The sequence below is a fragment of the Salvelinus alpinus genome, chromosome 2 (assembly GCF_045679555.1).
Source record: "Salvelinus alpinus chromosome 2, SLU_Salpinus.1, whole genome shotgun sequence".
Taxonomy (NCBI): domain Eukaryota; kingdom Metazoa; phylum Chordata; class Actinopteri; order Salmoniformes; family Salmonidae; genus Salvelinus; species Salvelinus alpinus.
In genome coordinates this window covers 91,603,729-91,627,052 of record NC_092087.1, presented here as the reverse complement: position 1 = coordinate 91,627,052, position 23,324 = coordinate 91,603,729, and the positions used below count along the sequence as shown (strand labels likewise).

Below are 23,324 nucleotides of genomic sequence, written 5' to 3'. Positions count from 1 at the left end.
GGGCCTGGACATGCGCTGGCTTGAGCAGGGGGACCTTGCGTGCGCTGCAGGATTTTAATCCATGACGGCGTAGTGTGTTACTAATGGTTTTCTTTGAGACTGTGGTCCCAGCTCTCTTCAGGTCATTGACCAGGTCCTGCCGTGTAGTTCTGGGCTGATCCCTCACCTTCCTCGTGATCATTGATGCCCCACGAGGTGAGATCTTGCATGGAGCCCCAGACCGAGGGTGATTGACCGTCATCTTGAACTTCTTCCATTTTCTAATAATTGCGCCGACAGTTGTTGCCTTCTCACCAAGCTGCTTGCCTATTGTCCTGTAGCCCATCCCAGCCTTGTGCAGGTCTACAATTTTAGCCCTGATGTCCTTACACAGCTCTCTGGTCTTGGCCATTGCGGAGAGGTTGGAGTCTGTTTGATTGAGTGGGTGGACAGGTGTCTTTTATACAGGTAACGAGTTCAAACAGGTGCAGTTAATACAGGTAATGAGTGGAGAACAGGAGGGCTTCTTAAAGAAAAACGAACAGGTCTGTGAGAGCCGGAATTCTTACTGGTTGGTAGGTGATCAAATACTTATGTCATGCAATAAAATGCGAATTAATTACTTAAAAATCATACAATGTGATTTTCTGGATTTTTGTTTTAAATTCCGTCTCTCACAGTTGAAGTGTACCTATGATAAAAATTACAGACCTCTACATGCTTTGTAAGTAGGAAAACCTGCAAAATCGGCAGTGTATCAAATACTTGTTCTCCCCACTGTATATATATATCTCAGCAAAAGCGTCCTCTCACTGTCAACTGTTTATTTTCAGCAAACTTAACATGTGTAAATATTTGTATGAACATAAGATTCAACAACTGAGACATAAACTGAACAGGTTCCACAGACATGTAACAGAAATGGAATACCGTGTCCCTAAACAAAGGAGGGGTCAAAACAGTCAGTATCTGGTGTGGCCACCAGCTGCATTAAGTACTGCAGTGCATCTCCTCCTCATGAACTGCACCAGATTTGCCAGTTCTTGCTGTGAGATGTTACCCCACTCTTCCACCAAGGCACCTACAAGTTCCCGGACATTTCTGGGGGAATGGCCCTAGCCCTCACCCTCCGATCCAACAGGTCCCAGATGTGCTCAATGGGATTGAGATCCGGGCTCTTCGCTGGCCATGGCAGAACACTGACATTCCTGTCTTGCAGGAAATCACACACAGAACGAGCAGTGTGGCTGGTGGCATTGTCAAGCTGGAGGGTCATGTCAGGATGAGCCTGCAGGAAGGGTACCACATATGGGAGGAGGATGTCTTCCCTGTAACGCACAGCATTGAGATTGCCTGCAATGACAACAAGCTCAGTCCGATGATGCTGTGACACACCGCCCCAGACCATGACGGACCCTCCACCTCTAAATCGATCCTGCTCCAGAGTACAGGCCTCGGTGTAACGCTCATTCATTTGACGATAAACGCGAATCCGACCATCACCCCTGGTGAGACAAAACCGCGACTCGTCAGTGAAGAGCACTTTTTGCCAGTCCTGTCTGGTCCAGCGACGGTGGGTTTGTGCTCATCTGGAATGCATTTCAATTAACAGGTGTGCCTTGTTAATTTGTGGAATTTCTTTCCTTCTTAATGTGTTTGAGCCAATCAGTTGTGTTGTGACAAGGTAGGGGTGTTACAGAAGATAGCCCTATTTGGTAAAAGACCCAAGTCCATATTATGGCAAGAACAGCTCAAATAAGCAAAGAGAAATGACTTCATCATTACTTTAAGACATGAAAGTCAGTCAATCCGGAAAATTTCAAGAACTTTGTTCAAGTGCAGTTGCAAAAACCATGAAGAGCTATGATGACTGGCTCTCATGAGGGCCGCCACAGGAAAGGAAGACCCAGAGTTACTTCTGCTGCAGAGGATAAGTTAATTAGAGTTAACTGCACCTCATATTGCAGCCCAAATAAATGCTTCAGAGTTCAAGTAACAGACACATCAACTGTTCAGAGGAGACTGCTTGAATCAGGCCTTCATAGTTTAATTGCTGCAACGGAACCACTACTAAATGACACCAAGAAGAAGAAGACTTACTTGTGCCAAGAAACACGAGCAATGGACATTAGACCAAAGGGAAATATGTCCTTTGGTCTGATGAGTCCAACCACCGTGTCTTTGTGAGATGCAGAGTAGGTGAACGGATGATCTCTGCATGTGTGGTTCCCACCATGAAGCAAGGAGGAGGAGGTGTGATGGTGCTTTGCTGGTGACACTGATTTATTTAGAATTCAAGACACACTTAACCAGCATGGCTACCACAGCATTCTGCAGTGATACGCCATCCCATCTAGTTTGCGCTTAGTGGGACTATGACCCATCACACCTCCAGGCTGTGTAAGGGCTATTTGACCAAGAAGGAGAGTGATGGAGTGTTGCATCAGATGACCTGGCCTCCACAATCACCCGACCTCATCCCAATTGAGATGGTTTGGGAAGAGTTACACCGCAGAGTGAAGGAAAAGCAGCCAACAAGTTCTCCGCATATGTGGCAACTCCTTCAAGACTGTTGGAAAAGCATTCCAGGTGAAGCTGGTTGAGAGAATGCCAAGTGTGCAAAGCTGTCAAGACAAAGGGTGGCTATTTGAAGAATCTCAAATATAAAATATATTTAGATTTGTTTAACACTTTTTTACTACATAATTCCATATGTTATTTCATAGTTGATGTCTTTACTATTCTACAACGTAGAAAATAGTAAAAATAAAGAGAACCTTTGAATGAGTAGGTGTGTCCAAACTTTTGACTGGTACTGTAAATACATTGTCAATTAATTCCAGTGAGAGATCCTGAATATTCCCTCTAGACGTGTACGTGATGACGAGGCTAAGCTGTTATTGTTTCTTTTCCTACACCAATGGCGATGGACGTAACACCGCTGTCTGAGGACAACCAGGCTGGAGGAGCACTCGTTGAACATACTTCCATCACAGCAACTAATAGAAGCAACATGTTTGCACCAATAACAACTGGGAATTCAGTTAAACGGGACCTGATCATTTATTATGGTGAGAGAAGCTCCGGACAGAAGATGGTTTGATTACTGTTTTCATCTGGTGGTGTTTTCTAAAATGTTCCCCATCTCTAGGCCGTGACAGGCAGACAGGCGAGGACCCTGGACCAGAGATGGTTGACCAGGTAATTCATTTTATAATTTATTATACACAATCTTCAGAAGATTGTTCTACATGTTTTGGAAATGTATCTACTGTTCTGTCTTGTTAACTTCCTGTAGATGACACAACCAGGACTGGTGCCACTGAATGACCAGAGCAAGAAGAAAGAAAGTAAGTAAAATTCGGTTGATACCTCAGATTAAGAAAAAAAGACTCCATTAATTTCACCCAAAGCAATATATATATATATTTTTTTTTTGCAGACACCATTCGCCTCAAAGGCAAGATCAAATTAGCCCTTAAGAAGAAGTCCGGGAGCATACTAGAGGGTGTGACACAAAGTAAATCAGCCCTTCACAAGGTCTACACAGAGACTTTAATGGTCACTTGTGATTCTGCCACCGTCAATAAAGAACATGAGGTGTGGCAGGCTGAAACCGCACACCTCCCAGACACTCGGTCATAAAATGTCAAGATATCTTCAAGCATGATGAAGAAGAAGAACCCATCAGATGTGTGGTGACAAAGGGAGTAGCTGGCATTGGGAAAACTGTGGCAGTCCAGAAATTCATCCTGGACTGGGCAGATGGGATAGAGAATCAACATCTAGACCTTTTAATTATCCTTTCTTTACGGGATCTAAATTTGGTTAAACATCGGCAATGCAGCCTGCATGAACTTCTTCAGGTCTTATACACTGAACTTAAGGACATAGACATAAAGATGTATGATGACCATAAGATTTTGTTCATTATTGATGGACTGGATGAGATCCATCTGCCACTGGAGTTTCAAAAAAACATTCCTGTATCTGATGTGTTAGAGTCTGCTACCCTGGACGTTATACTTACAAACCTCATCACTGGCCGTCTTCTCCCTAATGCTCTCCTCTGGATAACCTCTCGTCCAGTAGCTGCCAATCGGATCCCTCCAGAGAGTCGTGATCGAGTGACAGAGATCAGAGGGTTCAATGATTCACAAAAGAATGTGTACTTCACAAGGAAAATCAGTGATCCATTGATGGCCAGCCATATCATCTCAGGCCTTAAATCAACCCGGAGCCTCTACATCATGTGCCATGTACCGTTGTTCTGCTGGATAGCAGCAACTGTTTTTCAGGATATCCTGGGTAAAGTCGGCCCAAAGTCTAGATCTTTACCTACAACCCTTACTGAATTGTACATCCATTACCTAGTGAACCAAACAATTGTCAGTTTTAAGAAGTACGGTTCAACTCATGAAGATGGTACAGAAAATACTTTGTTTTGCTTCAAAGACGTCATTTTCAAATTGGGGCAGCTAGCGTATCATAACCTGTTAATTCAAAACGTGCACTTCACAGAACAGGACTTGAAGGACTGTGGTATTAGTGTCAAGGATGCTGCTAAATGCCCTGGCCTATGTACTGAAGTTGTACAATTAGAGCATGGACTGTATCCCAAGAAACTGTACTGTTTCATACACCTGAGTGTTCAGGAGTTCTTTGCTGCTCTGTACGCATTTCATGAATTTGAAAACGGCAGGATTGACTCAGTGAAAGCCTTAATCAAAAAGAAGAATGGAAGCACTCCCATTGATTTTTTATATTTTCTCAAAGGTGCTCTGGACAGTGCATTAGATAGTAAAAATGGACACCTGGACCTTTTCATACGCTTCCTTTTCAGGATCTCTCACGACTCCAGCCGGGACCTCCTTCAAGGACATTCTGGGAAAAACACCCAGCAGTTCAGAACACAACAAAAAGTTAATTGGATACATCAAGATATTGAAAAGAAAGTCCCTCTCCCCAGAGAGATGCATCAACCTGATCCACTGTCTGCTTGAGCTGAAGGACCCCATACTGCAGAATGACAACCAGGTACCGTCTTCTGACACGCCGCTAACTCCCTTTCAGTGCTCTCTCTTGGCATTTATCTTCATGTCAGAGAAGCCTGAAGAGTTTGACTTCAGGAATAAACAAACCTCGGAGGACGGTTTCTACAGACTGTCTCCTGCTTTGCAGTCTTGCTCTACAGCTTTGTAAGTATCACTGTGAAATGTGTATCATTACATTAAGTATGTATATCAAACATGTTTTAATTTTGCATTGTGATGTTCAAATTGAAAAGATTAAAACAGCAACTTTGAACTCACTCTTTCACAGGCTCAACTGTTGTCACATGACACCCCTGCTATGTGCAACTGTGACCTCAGTTCTCCGATCTCCGAATTCCTGTATTACAGTCCTGGATCTGGGCCACAACAACCTGGGCGATGTAGGGGTGCGACGCCTTTGTGATGGGCTGTGGAACGCCAACTGCAAGGTGAAAACTCTAAACCTCAGCCACAACAATGTTGGAGAGCAAGGTGTCAAGGAACTCTGCAAAGTGCTGATTCGTCCCACCTTGAAGCTTCTGACCTTGGACCTCAGCTGCAATGACCTTGGGGACTTGGGGTTGGAGTCCCTTGCCTTTGCCCTCTACGAGCGTTGCACGCTGCAGGCACTGAGGTATGTACAGCAGTGCCAAATTAGACAATGACACATTAAGGGTTTGCCTTAATCGCTGAACTCTGCTGACCTGTGGCTATAGATGGTTCTTCAATGTTCCTAGTTTTAAAGGTGAAACAAATGTTTATTTCATAATTGTTTTCCCTATTCATTTACAGACTATCTGGTTGTTTGATCACATTGCCTGAGACCGTGTCCTCTGTACTGGTCATAGCTTTGAGGTCCGACCCCTTCCAGATGAAAGAGCTGGATCTGAGCTACAATCCCCTCGGGGACATTGAATTGGATTTCCCTTTTCAGCTGAAGCTGAAGTGAGTTAGATTGTGTAAAAGAATACCAATGTGCTTCTAAATCAAATGTTCACGAGTAGATATAAACGTTGACAGATTAGAACAACGATCTGTTAGTGAATTACCTTTAGCTATGACCCTTGTTACATCCTAGTGTCAATATAATTTGGGGCGGCAGGTAGCCTAGTGGTTAGAGCGTTGGGCCAGTAACCGAAAGGTTGCCAGATTGAATCCCTAAACTGACTTGCCTAGTTAAATAAATACAAAATATACTGCATCGCCTGAGTAGTGTGAGCATTTCCAGGTTTCCATTCCTCCCTCTTTATGTTGTCTTTCAGCCTGGAGCACAGAGGAGAGAGCAGGAATAAACCAGGTCTGCAGAAATGTGAGTAAATATCCATCTATCATTCTCACCTTTGCGAACACAGTAATTCACAGTTGTCTCTGTGGTGTACCGATGTACCAATTCATGTCTCAAGTGTGACAGCAAAGCTTGTGTTGCAGGTTGTCATGTAAAATTGTGTTATTGAGAACTTGATCTTGTTCTCAACTAGCCTACCTGGTTAAATAAAGGTGGAAAAAATAACAAAAATTCACATGTCGTAAAATTTATCCCAGCGTGAAAATGTTCCCAGTTAAATAATTGCACGCTGTGAGAAATTTTACAGTGTGACATCACGATCAGATCGATTGACACTACAGTGGTAGGCTTGATTACCAATAACGACGAGACAGCCTACAGGGAGGAGGTGAGGGCCCTCGGAGTGTGGTGTCAGGAAATAACCTCACACTCGACGTCAACAAAACAAAGGAGATGATTGCGGACTTCAGGAAACAGCAGAGGGAGCACCCCCCTATCCACATCGACGGGACAGTAGTGGAGAGGGTAGTAAGTTTTAAGTTCCTCGGCGTACACATCAGACAAACTGAATTGGTCCACCCACACAGACAGCGTTGTGAAGAAGGCGCAGCAGCGCCTCTTCAACCTCAGGAGGCTGAAGAAATTCGGCTTGTCACCAAAAGCACTCTCAAACTTCTACAGATGCACAATCGAGAGCATCCTGTCGGGCTGTATCACCGCCTGGTACGGCAACTGCTCCGCCCACAACCGTAAGGCTCTCCAGAGGGTAGTGAGGTCTGCACAACGCATCACCGGGGGCAAACTACCTGCCCTCCTACACCACCCGATGACACCTACACCACCCGATGTCACAGGAAGGCCATAAAGATCATCAAGGACAACAACCACCGAGCCACTGCCTGTTCACCCCGCTATCATCCAGAAGGCGAGGTCAGTACAGGTGCATCAAAGCAGGGACCGAGAGACTGAAAAACAGCTTCTATCTCAAGGCCATCAGACTGTTAAACAGCCACCACTAACATTTAGTGGCCGCTGCCAACATACTGACTCAACTCCAGCCACTTTAGTAATGGGAATTAATGGAAATGTATGTAAAAATGTATCACTAGCCACTTTAAACAATGCCACTTAATATAATGTTACATACCCTACATTACTCATCTCATATGTATATGTATATACTGTACTCTATATCATCTACTGCATCTTGCCATCTTTATGTAATACATGTATCACTAGCCACTTTATGTTTATATACCCTACATTACTCATCTCATATGTATATACTGTACTCTATACCATCTACTGCATCTTGCCTATGTCGTTCTGTACCATCACTCATTCATATCTTTATGTACATATTCTTCATCCCTTTACACTTGTGTGTATAAGGTAGTAGTTGTGGAATTGTTAGGTTAGATTACTCGTTGGTTATTACTGCATTGTCGGAACTAGAAGCACAAGCATTTCGCTACACTCGCATTAACATCTGCTAACCATGTGTAAGTGACAAATAAAATTTGATTTGTTTTGATTGGGAACTATTTCACGCTAGGAAGATTTTTACTTGACACAGGTAACTGAAACCTTCTAATTCTAATCTGAACAAATTTCAGATGCATGTGAACTCACACTAGACCCCAGCACAGCGAACGATTTCCTCGTTCTGTCTGAGGGGGACAAGAAGGTGACGCGCCAGAGCAAGAAGCAGCAGTATCCCATCACCCAAGACAGGTTTGATAAATGCAACCAGGTGCTGTGCAAGGAGGGCCTCAATGAGCAGCATTACCTGGAGGTGGAGTGTCTACACAACGTTCACATAGGCATGGCCTACAAGGGAATCGAGAGGAAAGGAACCGGTGAAAGCGTAACACTAGGATGCAATGACAATTCTTGGACTTTGTACGCCTCGAAGTATAAGGGCCATGCACAGCACAAAGACATTCTACACAGGTTACAGTTCCCCAAAATCAAAGCACATGTGCCCTACAGAGTAGGAGTGTTTCTGGATTGGCCGGCCGGCACTTTGTCCTTTTACATGGTCAACCAATTGGGCACAATGACCCATCTGTATACATTCCACACCACATTCACTGAGCCTCTCTATCTTGGGTTTGGACTGAACTCTCTGACCACAACCGTTCATCTCTTATAGTCACAGCCTACCACACAGTCTTACAGACATGTTTTGCTGTGTCACATGGTGGAGTGGGAGAGGGATTTAGACAGTGGTGTAAAGTACTTAAGTAAAAAATACTTGAAAGTACTACTTAAGGAGTTTTTTGGGGTGTCTGTACTTTACTATTTATAGTTTTGACTTGGACTACATTAACTTCACTACATTCCTAAAGGAAATATTGTACTTTTTACTCCATACATATTCCCTGACACCCAAGAGTAGTCATTACACTTTGAATGCTTAGCAGGACAGGAAAATGGTCCAATTCACACACTTATCAAGAGAACATCCCTGGTCATCCATACTGCCTCTGATCTGTTGGACTCACTAAGCGCATGCTTGGTTTGTAAATGATGTCTGAGCCCCTGGCTATGTGTAAGTTTTAAAAACTAGAAAAGGGTGCAGCCTGGTTTGCTTTATAAGGAATTTGAAAAGATTTATACTTTAACTTTTGATACTTAAGTATATTTTAGCAATTACATTTACTTTAGATACTTAAGTACATTTTGAACCAAATACTTTTACTCAAGTAGTATTTTACTGGCTGACTTTCACTTATACTTGAGTCATTTTCTATTAAGGTATCTTTACTTTTACTCAAGTATGACAAGTGGGTACTTTTTCCACCACTGGGTTAAGATTGTATTCTCTTGTATCAAACAGAGCAGATCCCTTGGCTTTAATGTCATGGTAGGGGACACAATGGTTACTGCCAAAGATACTGTAAGCTACCTTGGATGGAAGTTAGATAGGTGACTACCTGTACCACATCATACTGTAATGCAATTGTTTTATGCATTAAAGAAAAAAGCATCAGTGTTGCTGCACAGTCATTGCATGGGCCACGTTCAGTCTCCAGATAGAAATGCCAGGAATAGAGCCGACATGATTCATTGTTTTACATGTCATAGAGACATGTTTGTTCTACATAACATTATTTCTATCTGAAGGTTCCAGAACGTTGTGTCCTGCTGAACACGCCCCTTGTCTAGGCCGTGTGTGTTTTTTATTGCACAAATCACGTCTACAATACAAAACAGATGAAAGTGTAGAATATAAAAGCATAACATAGGCTTTTACAAAAATACCTTGATGTACATCCCACAGGTGTTTTATAACTCTGTTGGTTTCTTAGCCTCTAGCCTAGTTTCTAATGACTGTCTCTGAACAGAACATAAGAACCATGTACAGGAATTTGTTTTTTCTTGGCAAATCATGAATGTTAATCATGGTTACCTGGAGTACTACGCTGCAGTAGATGTGACAGACTCAGGGCAGACAGTGATTTGGAGGCCCATGTCTATAGAGAGCAATAGAAATTGTGTATTTTTGTAGGTACCAATGCTAGTCGGAACTAAGAAACTCAAAAATGTCCTACTTGCTGATTCGTTGAACACTGCACGTATATAACTACTACCAGTTAGCTAGTTGGAAATGTGAGGTTTTTTCTAGTTACGACTAGCATGTGAAAGCAGCGCAACTCTGCCATGGCTCGTTGGCCAAAGCCTATGGGAAAATTAATGTTTTTAGGGGGATAAATGGTGAAAATAAGGTCTATGCCTTGACTAATTAAGCACATAAATAGATTTTCTGTCAGACACATTTAAATCGCTCAAAAAATGTATTACAAACTAACAAGCCTGTCTGAGAGAAATATTTGGATCAGTTCGGCCTATGGATCACCTTTCAATAGGTTACCAGGTATAGTGATGCACATTAGCAGGACAGTCATATTGTTACTGGTCTCCTTTCAATAGGTTACCAAGGTTACCAGGTATAGTGATGCACATTAGCAGGACAGTCATATTGTTACTGGTCTCCTTTCAATAGGTTACCAGGTATAGTGATGTACATTAGCAGGACAGTCATATTGTTACTGGTCTCCTTTCAATAGGTTACCAAGGTTACCAGGTATAGTGATGCACATTAGCAGGACAGTCATATTGTTACTGGTCTCCTTTCAATAGGTTACCAGGTATAGTGATGCACATTAGCAGGACAGTCATATTGTTACTAGGATAAACTGTATATTGGTATTAACATACAATTAGAGTTATGGGCTTCTGAGATACACTGCCTGTCCTGTCCTGGTGGGACATCATTCTTCTGAATGCACTCTAGCCTATACGTATCGCAATTTGAAACATTTCAATCATTTTAAAATCATGGCCACACATTTCTCTATCCCAGGCCCATCGAAACATTGGAGCCCTTGCTCTGCCAGTGGCTACAGCTGAGAGACAGCAGTAGTCAAAGGTACGCATGCAGTCTTTTTCTTCTTACATTTACATTTAAGTCATTTAGCAGACGCTCTTATCCAGAGCGACTTACAAATTGATACAGAGTCCGAAACCCTCCCAGCCCATATCAATTCTCAGAATTTGAGACTCAGCCCAGTAAAAGCCTCAAGCATGAACATTAAGGCAAATTATGTAGGGCCTGTTTTATTTTGTTTCCATAATTATATATATATTTTAAATACATATTTTTAAATAAAGATGGTGGATAAATGAAGATAGCTTACTCAGGCCTTTTATCATTGAAAAACATTGTCAGTTCCAGACTGGGTGACTGCCATAGACACCAATGGAATAGCAGCTGGGTTTGGTCTACTATAGTTCATTGCCTTTAATTGAACCAGAAAAAAAAGTGAGTGGCGTGTCTAGCTTCCGCTTCCGTCGGTTGACTGTTATGCCTAATGGTAAATCTGCCACTGAGACGGGCAATTACAGGCGTTTTCTGATAAAAGCATTTCTTGAGTTAAATTACACCCATTGATGCTCGTCATTGGTCCGTGGCCGTTTCTTTCGCATTGGGGACAACAGCTGTTGAAGACTGGCGATAGCTAGGTTTCCATCCAATTCATGACAGATTTTCATTCGAATATTCTCAAATCCGCATATAAACAATATGCGCATTTTCCCTACAGACAGGTGTTTTCATCAAATTGACTTGTTGCAGATAAAAGGCTGTGCGTGATGACGTAGTGCACATAAAATACCATTTGCTGTAAAATTCCCCATGTACCAAATAAAATAAAGATAAATCACTTTTGCATTGGAACACACAGAATAGTACTCATCAATCCACGTGCTAAATTAAGTCACATCTGTTTTCCCCCGACTTCGCCATAGGCCAGGGAAGGAAGCCAGGTTCCAAATCGAATGCGATCAACTTTCAGCTGGTGTTAAACGGGCGAGATTAATCGAACCTACTCACTGTAGTGAAGCCTAACCCGCCACGTCAGTTATCCTAACCTGCTATATAATACAAATAATTAGTGTCGAGAAACGGTCAGTCTCACTATCATCGGAATTGACCAAAGACAAGCACCAATGGGCGTTTCCTGCTGTCAAGAAACGATCACATCAAGAAACGCCCCGAAATGCGTTCTGCAATTACACCATATTGGAGACTGCGTAAACTACAAAGTGGTTACATGCACACAATAATACGATTATTGTGGATAGTCAGATTAATATAATAGTTCGTTTAAAAACGTTTACATGTTTTGCAAGAATAACGATTTATCTAATAAGCCAATTTATATGGCCACATCTGAAATCAGGATACTGCTTTGCCATTTGATAAATGCAGAAAATCGCCAATCAAAATAAACGTTCTACCACGGGTGACCATGTTATCTTTGCGAAGACTATTTGATTCTGATTTAGGACATATAAAGACAAAGTTTGTCTGTGAATTTTGTTTATAAGATGCATACTTTCAGTTTTTCCGAACTCCTCTCATTCGCGCAAAAGAGCGAAGCTTCGCGCTACCGGCTGCTGGCCCATCAGCAGATTAAATGCACCGCAGACCACGCCGATTCTGCTGTTTACGTGTCCTAATAATGTTTTTAAATTGCTCAGAAACCCAGGTGTGTTAATCAACTTATGCTTACTTCGACCATGACCTTACGCAGATTAAGATCAGAAGAACAAGGTGTTTACATGCCTATTGCCATACTCGGCCTTCATCCATAATCAGTTTAATATCAAATAGTTAGTGTGAATGTGAACGTACTTAGTGATCGATTGACCGACAACCAATTAGAATGTTGTTGTCGAGGAAACATTGTGTCGAGTGGGCGGGGAGAGAACGACAGACCGACTGCTTCACAAACTCTTGACACTTTCACTCACAGTCGCCCTAGTAGGATAACCTACTTTCGCACTTCTGACCCTCGACATGTCAAACAACAACGCCAGCAGCAACTTGGTCGTCGCTCAGAGAGTAGTGAAACAGCTGCGGTTGGAGGCCAGTGTCCGTAGGATCAAGGTAAAAGGGATAGTAGCAGCAACACTAACACCAAACAAACACGGAAGAGCTGTTAACGACACTCCTGTCGCTGGAACAGCGTAGCGGCTTGGAGTAGGCTAGGCTAGTGACGTGAAACAAAGTAACAAACACGACGTTACAATGATGCAAAGGTTGCTTTATGAAGTTGTTATGTTAGGTATAATACAGTCGTACATGTTGCTACCTTGTATCAATGTTGTCATGTTACAAATGTCTATTGAACAGTAGGCTGGTCTACATCGTCGCCTCCTGTCAGTAGGCTAGTATTGTTGACATAGCCAAAAATAATAAAGGAGATCAAATAGGAAAGTAATTCATAATTGCATCAACTTTTGCCTGCTATCGAGACAGTCCTAGGACCATGGTCCTGCATCGGTGGCCTAGTGAACTAGATTGAAAGTCGGGTCAGAGTGTAGGCCTATCTTGGATGAGTCAGTTCACTGACATTCCCACGGGTTAGTAATATTTCGAAGCCATTTTTCTCTTTCTCTAAGTAAACTTGTCATATTACTGCCTCTGCCTAGTGTAACTAGGCTACTCCTAGCTCCCGAAAACCCTTTTCCGCGTGAATGGTTTTCAGCCATTACATTTGGCTCTATGTATGTAAACTACAATTCTGAAGCTGTGCTTTAACGTTATTAATCATCGCTTTCGGAACCTATACTAATATGCCCCTTTTCTTGTCTCAGAATATTTTAAATATATTAATAAATATACAGTTACTGTAGCCATAGACGCTGGTTGGTTAGGTGGTTGGGGAGGGGTTATGTCTACAGTAAGTGTATATTTTTTATTTGAAATATTATTTCTAGCTGACATTAAAGATAAGGGGCATATCAGCATATGTTGCGAAAACCGTTTCGGGAAATCGATGATTAATGACGTGTGTATCTTATTGTAGCCATGGGGGGCGCCATTTCTCCCCGCTCTGCTGACCAGTATTTTGCTCAGCCTTTTCACGAGTAGACTAAAAGGCCTAGTGCACTAATTTGATTTGATGGGGGGGAAATATGAATGACCTTTTATAACTGATTTACCAGGGGTGCTGCAGCACGCCCAGGACCACTCCCTTTGGCTATGTGCATTTCACACTATGTTGAGGTTAAATCTGACTAATTCTTGTATGGATGTCAATCCCAATACTTGTTCACGTCACCAATCAACTGCATTAGTTTAACGACTGACTACCACCAATGATTTCTGTAAGCTAGTTATGCTACCAGTTTATACGAATGGTAGTTAGCATTTAGCAGTCACTTCTTCTAAACCTGAAAAGGAACACCTTCTAAATGTTATACAGTGAAAACAGTCAAATATATCTAAATCAGATTTTAGTAGCCACTCTTACAATACATCAATCATGACGGGTTTGACAAATATCCACATTATTTCAGATTTGTTGGCTGTGCACCAATCCAGCATCCTATCCCCCACTGTCTGCATTTCAATTACCTCTTTACCACATCTATCCCCGATCTCTTTCCAGGAGTTCACACCAATCCCCCCAACTCCACCCCCACCGTCAACCAATCATGTCAATGTGGAGCTATGCGGAGCCCTTCGCATTGTTACGAAATGTGGCGCGCGTTACGCACAGGTGTTTGGAGCAGCTAGATAGGCCGTCACCGTTGCTAATTAGCTATGTCTTCCGCAAACAAGCGCTGTAACATGGCCATGTAGGAACACTAACCGTAACTCTTATGGTGTGTAATCATTTACATGTTGTTGTTTTTTAAAATGTATTTCTCGCTGAAATGATAGATTTTATTTATTTATTTAACCTTTATTTAACTAGGCAAGTCAGTTAAGAACAAATTCTTATTTACAATGCCAGCCTACCCCGGCCAAACCCGGATGACGCTGGGCCAATTGTGTGCCGCCCTATAGGACTCCCGATGACAGCCAAATGTGATACAGCCTGGAATCGAACCGGGGACTGCAGTGATGCGTTCCTTATGTTTCCAAAACGGTACCACAAGCGATGTGTTTTCATGTTTATAGCAAAGCATCAGGGCTCCTAACAAAGATCCCCTGGTCAGCAGACACTTATCCTCAATAAGCACTAGAGTAGTTAGAATCTATGAATGGGGTAGGCTACTTCCTGTACAGGGCATGAAGTACTCTCTTCTTTGCATTGGAAATCCAGCTGTAGCCTAACTGTCGTTTAGTCACTAGAAAATGTATTCAAAACTTCTGTGTTAATCTGTTACTATGGAAATGAGGCTGTGCGGTACAAGTTTTAATGTCACATGCACAAGAACAGTGAAATGCTTTTTTTGTCAACTCAAAACTCGCAATGCAATAATCAATAACAATGTATTACTAGAAGAAAAACACGTGAAATAATAAATATCAAGTACAGGATAAAGTACAGTATGTAGGTCAGCATTCTATATACAGGAAATATTTTAATTCAGTTCCAATACCATATTGACATGTGCAGGAATACTGGAGGGATGGAGGTAGATATGTGTAAGGGGACAGGGATACTGGAGTGATGGAGGTAGATATGTATAGGGGACAGGGATACTGGAGTGATGGAGGTAGATATGTATAGGGGACAGGGATACTGGAGTGATGGAGGTAGATATGTATAGGGGACAGGGATACTGGAGTGATGGAGGTAGATATGTATAGGGGACAGGGATACTGGAGTGATGGAGGTAGATATGTATAGGGGACAGGGATACTGGAGTGATGGAGGTAGATATGTATAGGGGACAGGGATACTGGAGTGATGGAGGTAGATATGTATAGGGGTAATGGGGACAGGGATACTGGAGGGATGGAGGTAGATATGTATTGGGTAAGGGATACTGGAGAGATGGAGGTAGATATGTGTAGGGGTTATTGGACAGGGATACTGGAGGGATGGAGGTAGATATGTGTAGGGGTTATTGGACAGGGATACTGGAGGGATGGAGGTAGATATGTATAGGGGTAATGGGACAGGGCAACAGGATATAAGATACACACTACTGCTACTATGTGTGTGTGTGTGTGTGTGTGTGTGTGTGGGTGTTGGAGTAACAGTGTGTAGGGCCCTGTGAATGTGCATAGAGACAGTGTGTAGGGCCATGTGAGTGTGCATAGAGACAGTGTGTAGGGTCATGTGAGTGTGCATAGAGACAGTGTGTAGGGCCATGTGAGTGTGCATAGAGACAGTGTGTAGGGCCATGTGAGTGTGCATAGAGACAGTGTGTAGGGCCATGTGAGTGTGCGTAGAGACAGTGTGTAGGGCCATGTGAGTGTGCGTAGAGACAGTGTGTAGGGCCATGTGAGTGTGCATAGAGACCGTGTGTAGGGCCCTGTGAGTGTACATAGAGACAGTGTGTAGGGCCATGTGAGTGTGCATAGAGACAGTGTGTAGGGCCCTGTGAGTGTGCATAGAGACAGTGTGTAGGGTCATGTGAGTGTGCATAGAGACAGTGTGTAGGGTCATGTGAGTGTGCGTAGAGACAGTGTGTAGGGCCATGTGAGTGTGCGTAGAGACAGTGTGTAGGGCCATGTGAGTGTGCATAGAGACAGTGTGTAGGGCCCTGTGAGTGTGCATAGAGACAGTGTGTAGGGCCCTGTGAGTGTGCATAGAGACAGTGTGTAGGGCCCTGTGAGTGTGCATAGAGACAGTGCAAAGACTGAAATAAAGATCCGAGGTAAACTCTGTATCTATTTATCAGTCGTATTGCTCTGGGATAGAAGCTGTTCAAGAGCCTGTTGGTGTCAGACTTGATGCACCGGTACCTGTTGCTGTGTGGAAAATAGTCTATGGCTTGGATGGTTGGAGTCTTGGACGATTTTCAGGGCCTTCTTTTCCCACCGCCTGATCTAGAGGTCCTGGATGGCAGGGAGCTCGGCCCCAGTGATGTACTGGGCTGTCCTCACAACCCTCTTTAGCGCCATGCGATCCAGGGCGGTGCTATTGCCATACCAAGCAGTGATGCAGCCAGTCAATATGCAGTACGGAGCCCTTGTTTCCTCCATGTCAGCTCTCCACTGTGTCGACACCTGTCATGTGTTAGTAGCATACAGGCACGGGTTCCCAGGTTAAACCTAGTCCTGGTGTGTCGACACCTGTCATGTGTTAGTAGCATACAGGCCCGGGTTCCCAGATTAAACCTAGTCCTGGTGTGTCGACACCTGTCATGTGTTAGTAGCATACAGGCCCGGGTTCCCAGGTTAAACCTAGTCCTGGTGTGTCGACACCTGTCATGTGTTAGTAGCATACAGGCCCGGGTTCCCAGATTAAACCTAGTCCTGGTGTGTCGACACCTGTCATGTGTTAGTAGCATACAGGCCTGGGTTCCCAGGTTAAACCTAGTCCTGGTGTGTCGACACCTGTCATGTGTTAGTAGCATACAGGCCCGGGTTCCCAGGTTAAACCTAGTCCTGGTGTGTCGACACCTGTCATGTGTTAGTAGCATACAGGCCTGGGTTCCCAGGTTAAACCTAGTCCTGGTGTGTCGACACCTGTCATGTGTTAGTAGCATACAGGCCCGGGTTCCCAGGTTAAACCTAGTCCTGGTGTGTCGACACCTGTCATGTGTTAGTAGCATACAGGCCCGGGTTCCCAGGTTAAACCTAGTCCTGGTGTGTCGACACCTGTCATGTGTTAGTAGCATACAGGCCTGGGTTCCCAGGTTAAACCTAGTCCTGGTGTGTCGACACCTGTCATGTGTTAGTAGCATACAGGCCCGGGTTCCCAGGTTAAACCTAGTCCTGGTGTGTCGACACCTGTCATGTGTTAGTAGCATACAGGCCCGGGTTCCCAGGTTAAACCTAGTCCTGGTGTGTCGACACCTGTCATGTGTTAGTAGCATACAGGCCCGGGTTCCCAGGTTAAACCTAGTCCTGGTGTGTCGACACCTGTCATGTGTTAGTAGCATACAGGCCCGGGTTCCCAGATTAAACCTAGTCCTGGTGTGTCGACACCTGTCATGTGTTAGTAGCATACAGGCCCGGGTTCCCAGGTTAAACCTAGTCCTGGTGTGTCGACACCTGTCATGTGTTAGTAGCATACAGGCCCGGGTTCCCAGGTTAAACCTAGTCCTGGTGTGTCGACACCTGTCATGTGTTAGTAGCATACAGGCCCGGGTTCCCAGGTTAAACCTAGTCCTGGTGTGTCGATACCTGTCATGTGTTAGTAGCATACAGGCCCGGGTTCCCAGGTTAAACCTAGTCCTGGTGTGTCGACACCTGTCATGTGTTAGTAGCATACAGGCCCGGGTTCCCAGGTTAAACCTAGTCCTGGTGTGTCGATACCTGTCATGTGTTAGTAGCATACAGGCCCGGGTTCCCAGGTTAAACCTAGTCCTGGTGTGTCGACACCTGTCATGTGTTAGTAGCATACAGGCCCGGGTTCCCAGGTTAAACCTAGTCCTGGTGTGTCGACACCTGTCATGTGTTAGTAGCATTCAGGCCCGGGTTCCCAGGTTAAACCTAGTCCTGGTGTGTCGACACCTGTCATGTGTTAGTAGCATACAGGCCCGGGTTCCCAGGTTAAACCTAGTCCTGGTGTGTCGACACCTGTCATGTGTTAGTAGCATACAGGCCCGGGTTCCCAGGTTAAACCTAGTCCTGGTGTGTCGACACCTGTCATGTGTTAGTAGCATACAGGCCCGGGTTCCCAGATTAAACCTAGTGCTGGACTAAAAGCATGCTCCATTGAGATTCTCTATTTAAAGCTCATTTTGATCCAGAACTAGGCTTGATATGTGTCCGGGAAACTGGTCCATAGTATATATAGCTCCTGTATGTTTTCACTCCAACCCCAGTTGTAACCAACCTGGTTCAACGTATCAACCAGCTAATTATTAGATTCAGGGGCGCTAGATTAGTGTTGGAGCGAAAACCTACAGGAGGGTGTCTCTCCAGGAACGGGGTTGGAGTGAAAATACAGGAGGGTATCTCTCCAGGAACATGGTTGGAGTGAAAATACAGGAGGCTATCTCTCCAGGAACATGGTTGGAGTGAAAATACAGGAGGCTATCTCTCCAGGAACGGGGTTGGAGTGAAAATACAGGAGGGTGTCTCTCCAGGAACGGGGTTGGAGTGAAAATACAGGAGGCTATCTCTCCAGGAACGGGGTTGGAGTGAAAATACAGGAGGGTATCTCTCCAGGAACGGGGTTGGAGTGAAAATACAGGAGGCTATCTCTCCAGGAACGGGGTTGGAGTGAAAATACAGGAGGGTATCTCTCCAGGAACGGGGTTGGAGTGAAAATACAGGAGGGTATCTCTCCAGGAACGGGGTTGGAGTGAAAATACAGGAGGCTATCTCTCCAGGAACGGGGTTGGAGTGAAAATACAGGAGACTATCTCTCCAGGAACGGGGTTGGAGTGAAAATACAGGAGGGTATCTCTCCAGGAACGGGGTTGGAGTGAAAATACAGGAGGCTATCTCTCCAGGAACGGGGTTGGAGTGAAAATACAGGAGGGTGTCTCTCCAGGAACGGGGTTGGAGTGAAAATACAGGAGGGTATCTCTCCAGGAACGGGGTTGGAGTGAAAATACAGGAGGGTGTCTCTCCAGGAACGGGGTTGGAGTGAAAATACAGGAGGCTATCTCTCCAGGAACGGGGTTGGAGTGAAAATACAGGAGGCTATCTCTCCAGGAACGGGGTTGGAGTGAAAATACAGGAGGCTATCTCTCCAGGAACGGGGTTGGAGTGAAAATACAGGAGGGTATCTCTCCAGGAACGGGGTTGGAGTGAAAATACAGGAGGCTATCTCTCCAGGAACGGGGTTGGAGTGAAAATACAGGAGGGTATCTCTCCAGGAACGGGGTTGGAGAGCCCTGGTATCTAGGGGCAGTTTCCTGGACACAGATTAAGCCTGGTCCTGGACTAACTACATCTTTTAATAGACAATCTCCATTGAGATCACTGTCTAGTTCAGGACTAGGTTTAATCTGTGTCTGGGAAGCCGCCCCATAATGCATCAGTCCCAGTCATATATCTTCTTGTATTCTGTAATGAATAATTATTGTAATGAACCCCCAGGTGTCTCAGGCTGCAGTGGAGCTGAAGAACTACTGTCTGCAGAATGCTCACCAGGACCCTCTCCTGATGGGGGTACCCTCCAGTGACAACCCCTTCAGACCCCCCAAGTCCTGCAGCCTGTTCTGAGGTAGCCTACAACACCTTTGTCCACTCTCCTCCTCTTCCTCCTCTTCTCCACAGGTCGCCTCGAGGTTAGAGCACTGAACCAGTAACCAAAAGGTCGCTGGTTCGGACACCGGAGCCGACAAGGTGAAAAATCTGTCGCTGTACCCTTGAGCAAGGCACTTAACCCAAATTACTCCAGGGGCGCGCGCTATACAATGGTGACCCTGGTCGTGACCCCACAGGGGGAGTTGGGATATGCAAGAAACACATTTACATTACACACTTGTGTAACAGGACAAATATATGCCCCCACCCCCAAATTAAAGTCCTGCAGCTTGGTCCGAGGTAACCTAGTACACAATCTCCTGTCCTCCTCTTCCTCCTCTTCTCCTTCTCTCTCCAGAGTCCTGCAGCCTGGTCCGAGGTAACCTAGTACACAATCTCCTGTCCTCCTCTTCCTCCTCTTCTCCACTCTCTCTCCCCTGTTCCAGTCTCCTCTTCTCCACTCTCTCTCCCCTGTTCCAGTCTCCTCTTCTCCACTCTCTCTCCCCTGTTCCAGTCTCCTCTTCTCCACTCTCTCTCCCCTGTTCCAGTCTCCTCTCCTGTCTGGGTTTTAGGATGGGATAGATGCTGGTGAATTGGCAATATGTCAGATCCTCCTAATTATAATAATTATGTGTGTGGTTGATAGTGTTTTGTTTATTTACCATACCTCTCTGTGCCCCCCCCCCCTCTCTCTCTGTCTCTTTCTCTCTGTGTGTTTCTCTCCCTCTCCCTCTCTGTCTCTCTCTCTCTCTCCCGCTCCCTCTCTCTGTGTGTCTCTCCCTCTCTCTGTGTGTTTCTTTCCCTCTCTGTGTCTGTCTCTCTCTCTCTCTCCCGCTCCCCCTCTCTGTGCCCCCCCTCTCTCTGTGTGTCTCTCTCTCTGTGTGTCTCTCCCTCTCCCTCTCTGTGTCTGTCTCTCTCTCTCTCCCGCTCCCTCTCTCTGTGTGTCTCTCCCTCTCTCTGTGTGTGTCTCCCTCTCTCTGTGTGTGTCTCCCTCTCTCTGTGTGTGTGTCTCTCTCCCCCCACCCCCTCTGTCTGTCTCTCTCTGCAGCAGCAATCAGTGTATGGAGGAGGAGTTGTTGCTGTATGTCCTATGAGGGACCCTTCCTCTTCTCTCTCTACTGCTGGTCCGTTTGTGTGCTGCAGCTATCCCAATGTTAACCTCTAGCCTGATCCCAGATCTGGCATGCCAAGGCACGACAATGACCATATAGATGTTGGCAAGACCGCACAAACAGATCTGGGACCAGGCTAGACAGTCCATGTATTAAGATAAAGCCTAGTAGTGCCATTATACATGTATGTTCAGGATGTTGATGTGATATCCTATTTGTTATGATGATGATGACATTGTATTAGGGTTGTAACTTCCTGAAAATTCCCCAGTTTTCCAGAAATTCCTGTTGGAAGATTCCTGGAATCAGGAGGGAATAAGCAGAAAATCCAGGAATCTTCTACTGGAATTTCAGGAAAATCTGGAAAGTTACTGTAGTTCTGAAACCCTACATTGTATCTATGCACTGTACTTTCCATCAGTATGATATCAGCCTCTGACAGGCAGCCAGTGAATGTGCCTTTTGAGGTTGTCTCTCTTTGTGTCTCCCAAATAGCACCCTATTCCCTATATAGTGCACTACTTTTGACCAGAGCCCTATAGTGCAGTGTATAGAGAATAGGGTGTTATTTGGAATGCAACTTATGTGTCCGACGACATGTACAGCACAATAAGGAAGTGACCAACAGTTGAATGTTTTAACCAGGGTATTATTGATATTTAGCCTACAGTTCTTAGCCTATTTGCCTACATGCTGTCTTGTCACCTTCTATTGCTCGTGTTCCACATGCAGTATACTTCCTGGTACAAACTACCACACGGTACAGGTTGACATTCTCAACCCAGGGATACAGAACCATAGAATTAGAATATAGAATTCATGCAGAACACTAACCACATATTCCCCAGTTGTTCTCTATACAAGAGACTGGCAGGTACATGTTTCTTTTAAACTTTCCTCTACCTATTTTATTTAAGGTTTTATGAAATAATCAGCCTTTTTATCGAAGGGTTCGTTCATTCGGTCATGATGATATTGATGTGATCTTAAATGTTACATTGTTGTGCCCTCCTGTACCTTTTTTAGGAAGACACTCCTGTCCTGGCCTTTCTCCCTGGAAATTCTCATGTCCTTCTCACATTTTTCCACTAGCCTACATTCAGTCACCGATAACACTGTAGCACGTTGTTCCACTGGCCTACATTCAGTCACCGATAACACTATAGCACGTTTTTCCACTAGTCTACATTCAGTCACCGATAACACTGTAGCACGTTGTTCCACTAGCCTACATTCAGTCACCGATAACACTATAGCACGTTGTTCCACTAGCCTACATTCAGTCACCGATAACACTATAGCACGTTTTTCCACTAGTCTACATTCAGTCACCGATAACACTATAGCACGTTGTTCCACTAGCCTACATTCAGTCACCGATAACACTGTAGCAAACGGGAACGTATTTAACTAAGACAAACACTCATTTCCATATGCCACAGCTGGTGCTTCAGCTTGTATCAGATTACTGATTAGCCACATCACCATGACTGCCATTTTTATGATTCCATCAGCCTATATAAGTTTATATTTATATCGTGGAACTGTCTAGCCTAGCTACCTGCCTTGAATGAGGAGTTTTAATTTGATACCTGATGTACTGTCGATCCTCTGTGCCTTAACTTTGTAACTGAGTTTCCAACCTAGTAAATCACATTTACCACTGTGTGTGTGTGTGACTACTTTATGTATGTATGTGGGTGGTTTTCTGGATAGATTGTTGACGCCTAAACATTTTTGAAAGGCATTCTTCCAATGTGCCGACAAAGCAACAAAACAAACGTCAGGTCCTTGGCAGCAGGCCAGCATTCAGGAGTCACCTCTCCACTGTTGAGACTGGTGTTTGGCGGGTGCTATTTAATGAAGCTGCCAGTTGAGGACTTGTGAGGCATCTGTTTCTCAAACTAGACCGTCTAATGTACTTGTCCTCATGCTCAGTTGTGCACCGGGGCCTCCCCCACTTTCTATTCTGGTTAGACCAAGTTGGTGCTGTTCTGTGAAGGGAGTAGTACACAGCGTTGTACGAGACCTTCATTTTCTTGGCAATTTCTCAAATGGAATAGCCTTCATTTCTCAGAACAAGAATAGACTTACGAGTTTCAGAAGAAAGTTGTTTGTTTCTGGACATTTTGAGCCTGTAATCGAACCCACAAATGCTATTGCTCCAGATACTCAACTAGTCTAAAGAAGGCCAGTTTTATTGCTTCTTTAGTTAGCACAACCGTTTTCAGCTGTGCTAACATAATTGCAAAAGGGTTTTCTAATGATCAATTAGCCTTTTAAAATTATAA

The 23,324-nt window shown here is 44.4% G+C and overlaps 1 protein-coding gene and 1 pseudogene across 2 annotated transcripts; both read left to right on the top strand.

The window, feature by feature from the left end:
* The first annotated feature begins 741 nt into the window (after window positions 1-741).
* LOC139568229 (NLR family CARD domain-containing protein 3-like) lies at window positions 742-9,297 on the top strand (annotated as a pseudogene).
* A 3,077-nt stretch (window positions 9,298-12,374) lies between these two features.
* On the top strand, window positions 12,375-22,365 carry LOC139568228 (guanine nucleotide-binding protein G(I)/G(S)/G(O) subunit gamma-5-like). 2 transcript variants are annotated; one of them, XM_071389978.1, is made up of 3 exons: window positions 12,375-12,754; window positions 19,772-19,898; window positions 20,970-22,365. In XM_071389978.1, exons 1-2 carry the CDS (start codon window positions 12,665-12,667, stop codon window positions 19,895-19,897), a joined length of 216 nt encoding a protein of 71 aa, XP_071246079.1. In that variant the 5' UTR covers window positions 12,375-12,664; the 3' UTR covers window position 19,898; window positions 20,970-22,365. The 2 variants fall into 2 exon arrangements, with proteins under 2 accessions (XP_071246079.1, XP_071246080.1); XM_071389979.1 differs by having other exon boundaries at window positions 12,561-12,754; window positions 20,973-22,365.
* Window positions 22,366-23,324: the final 959 nt, after the last annotated feature.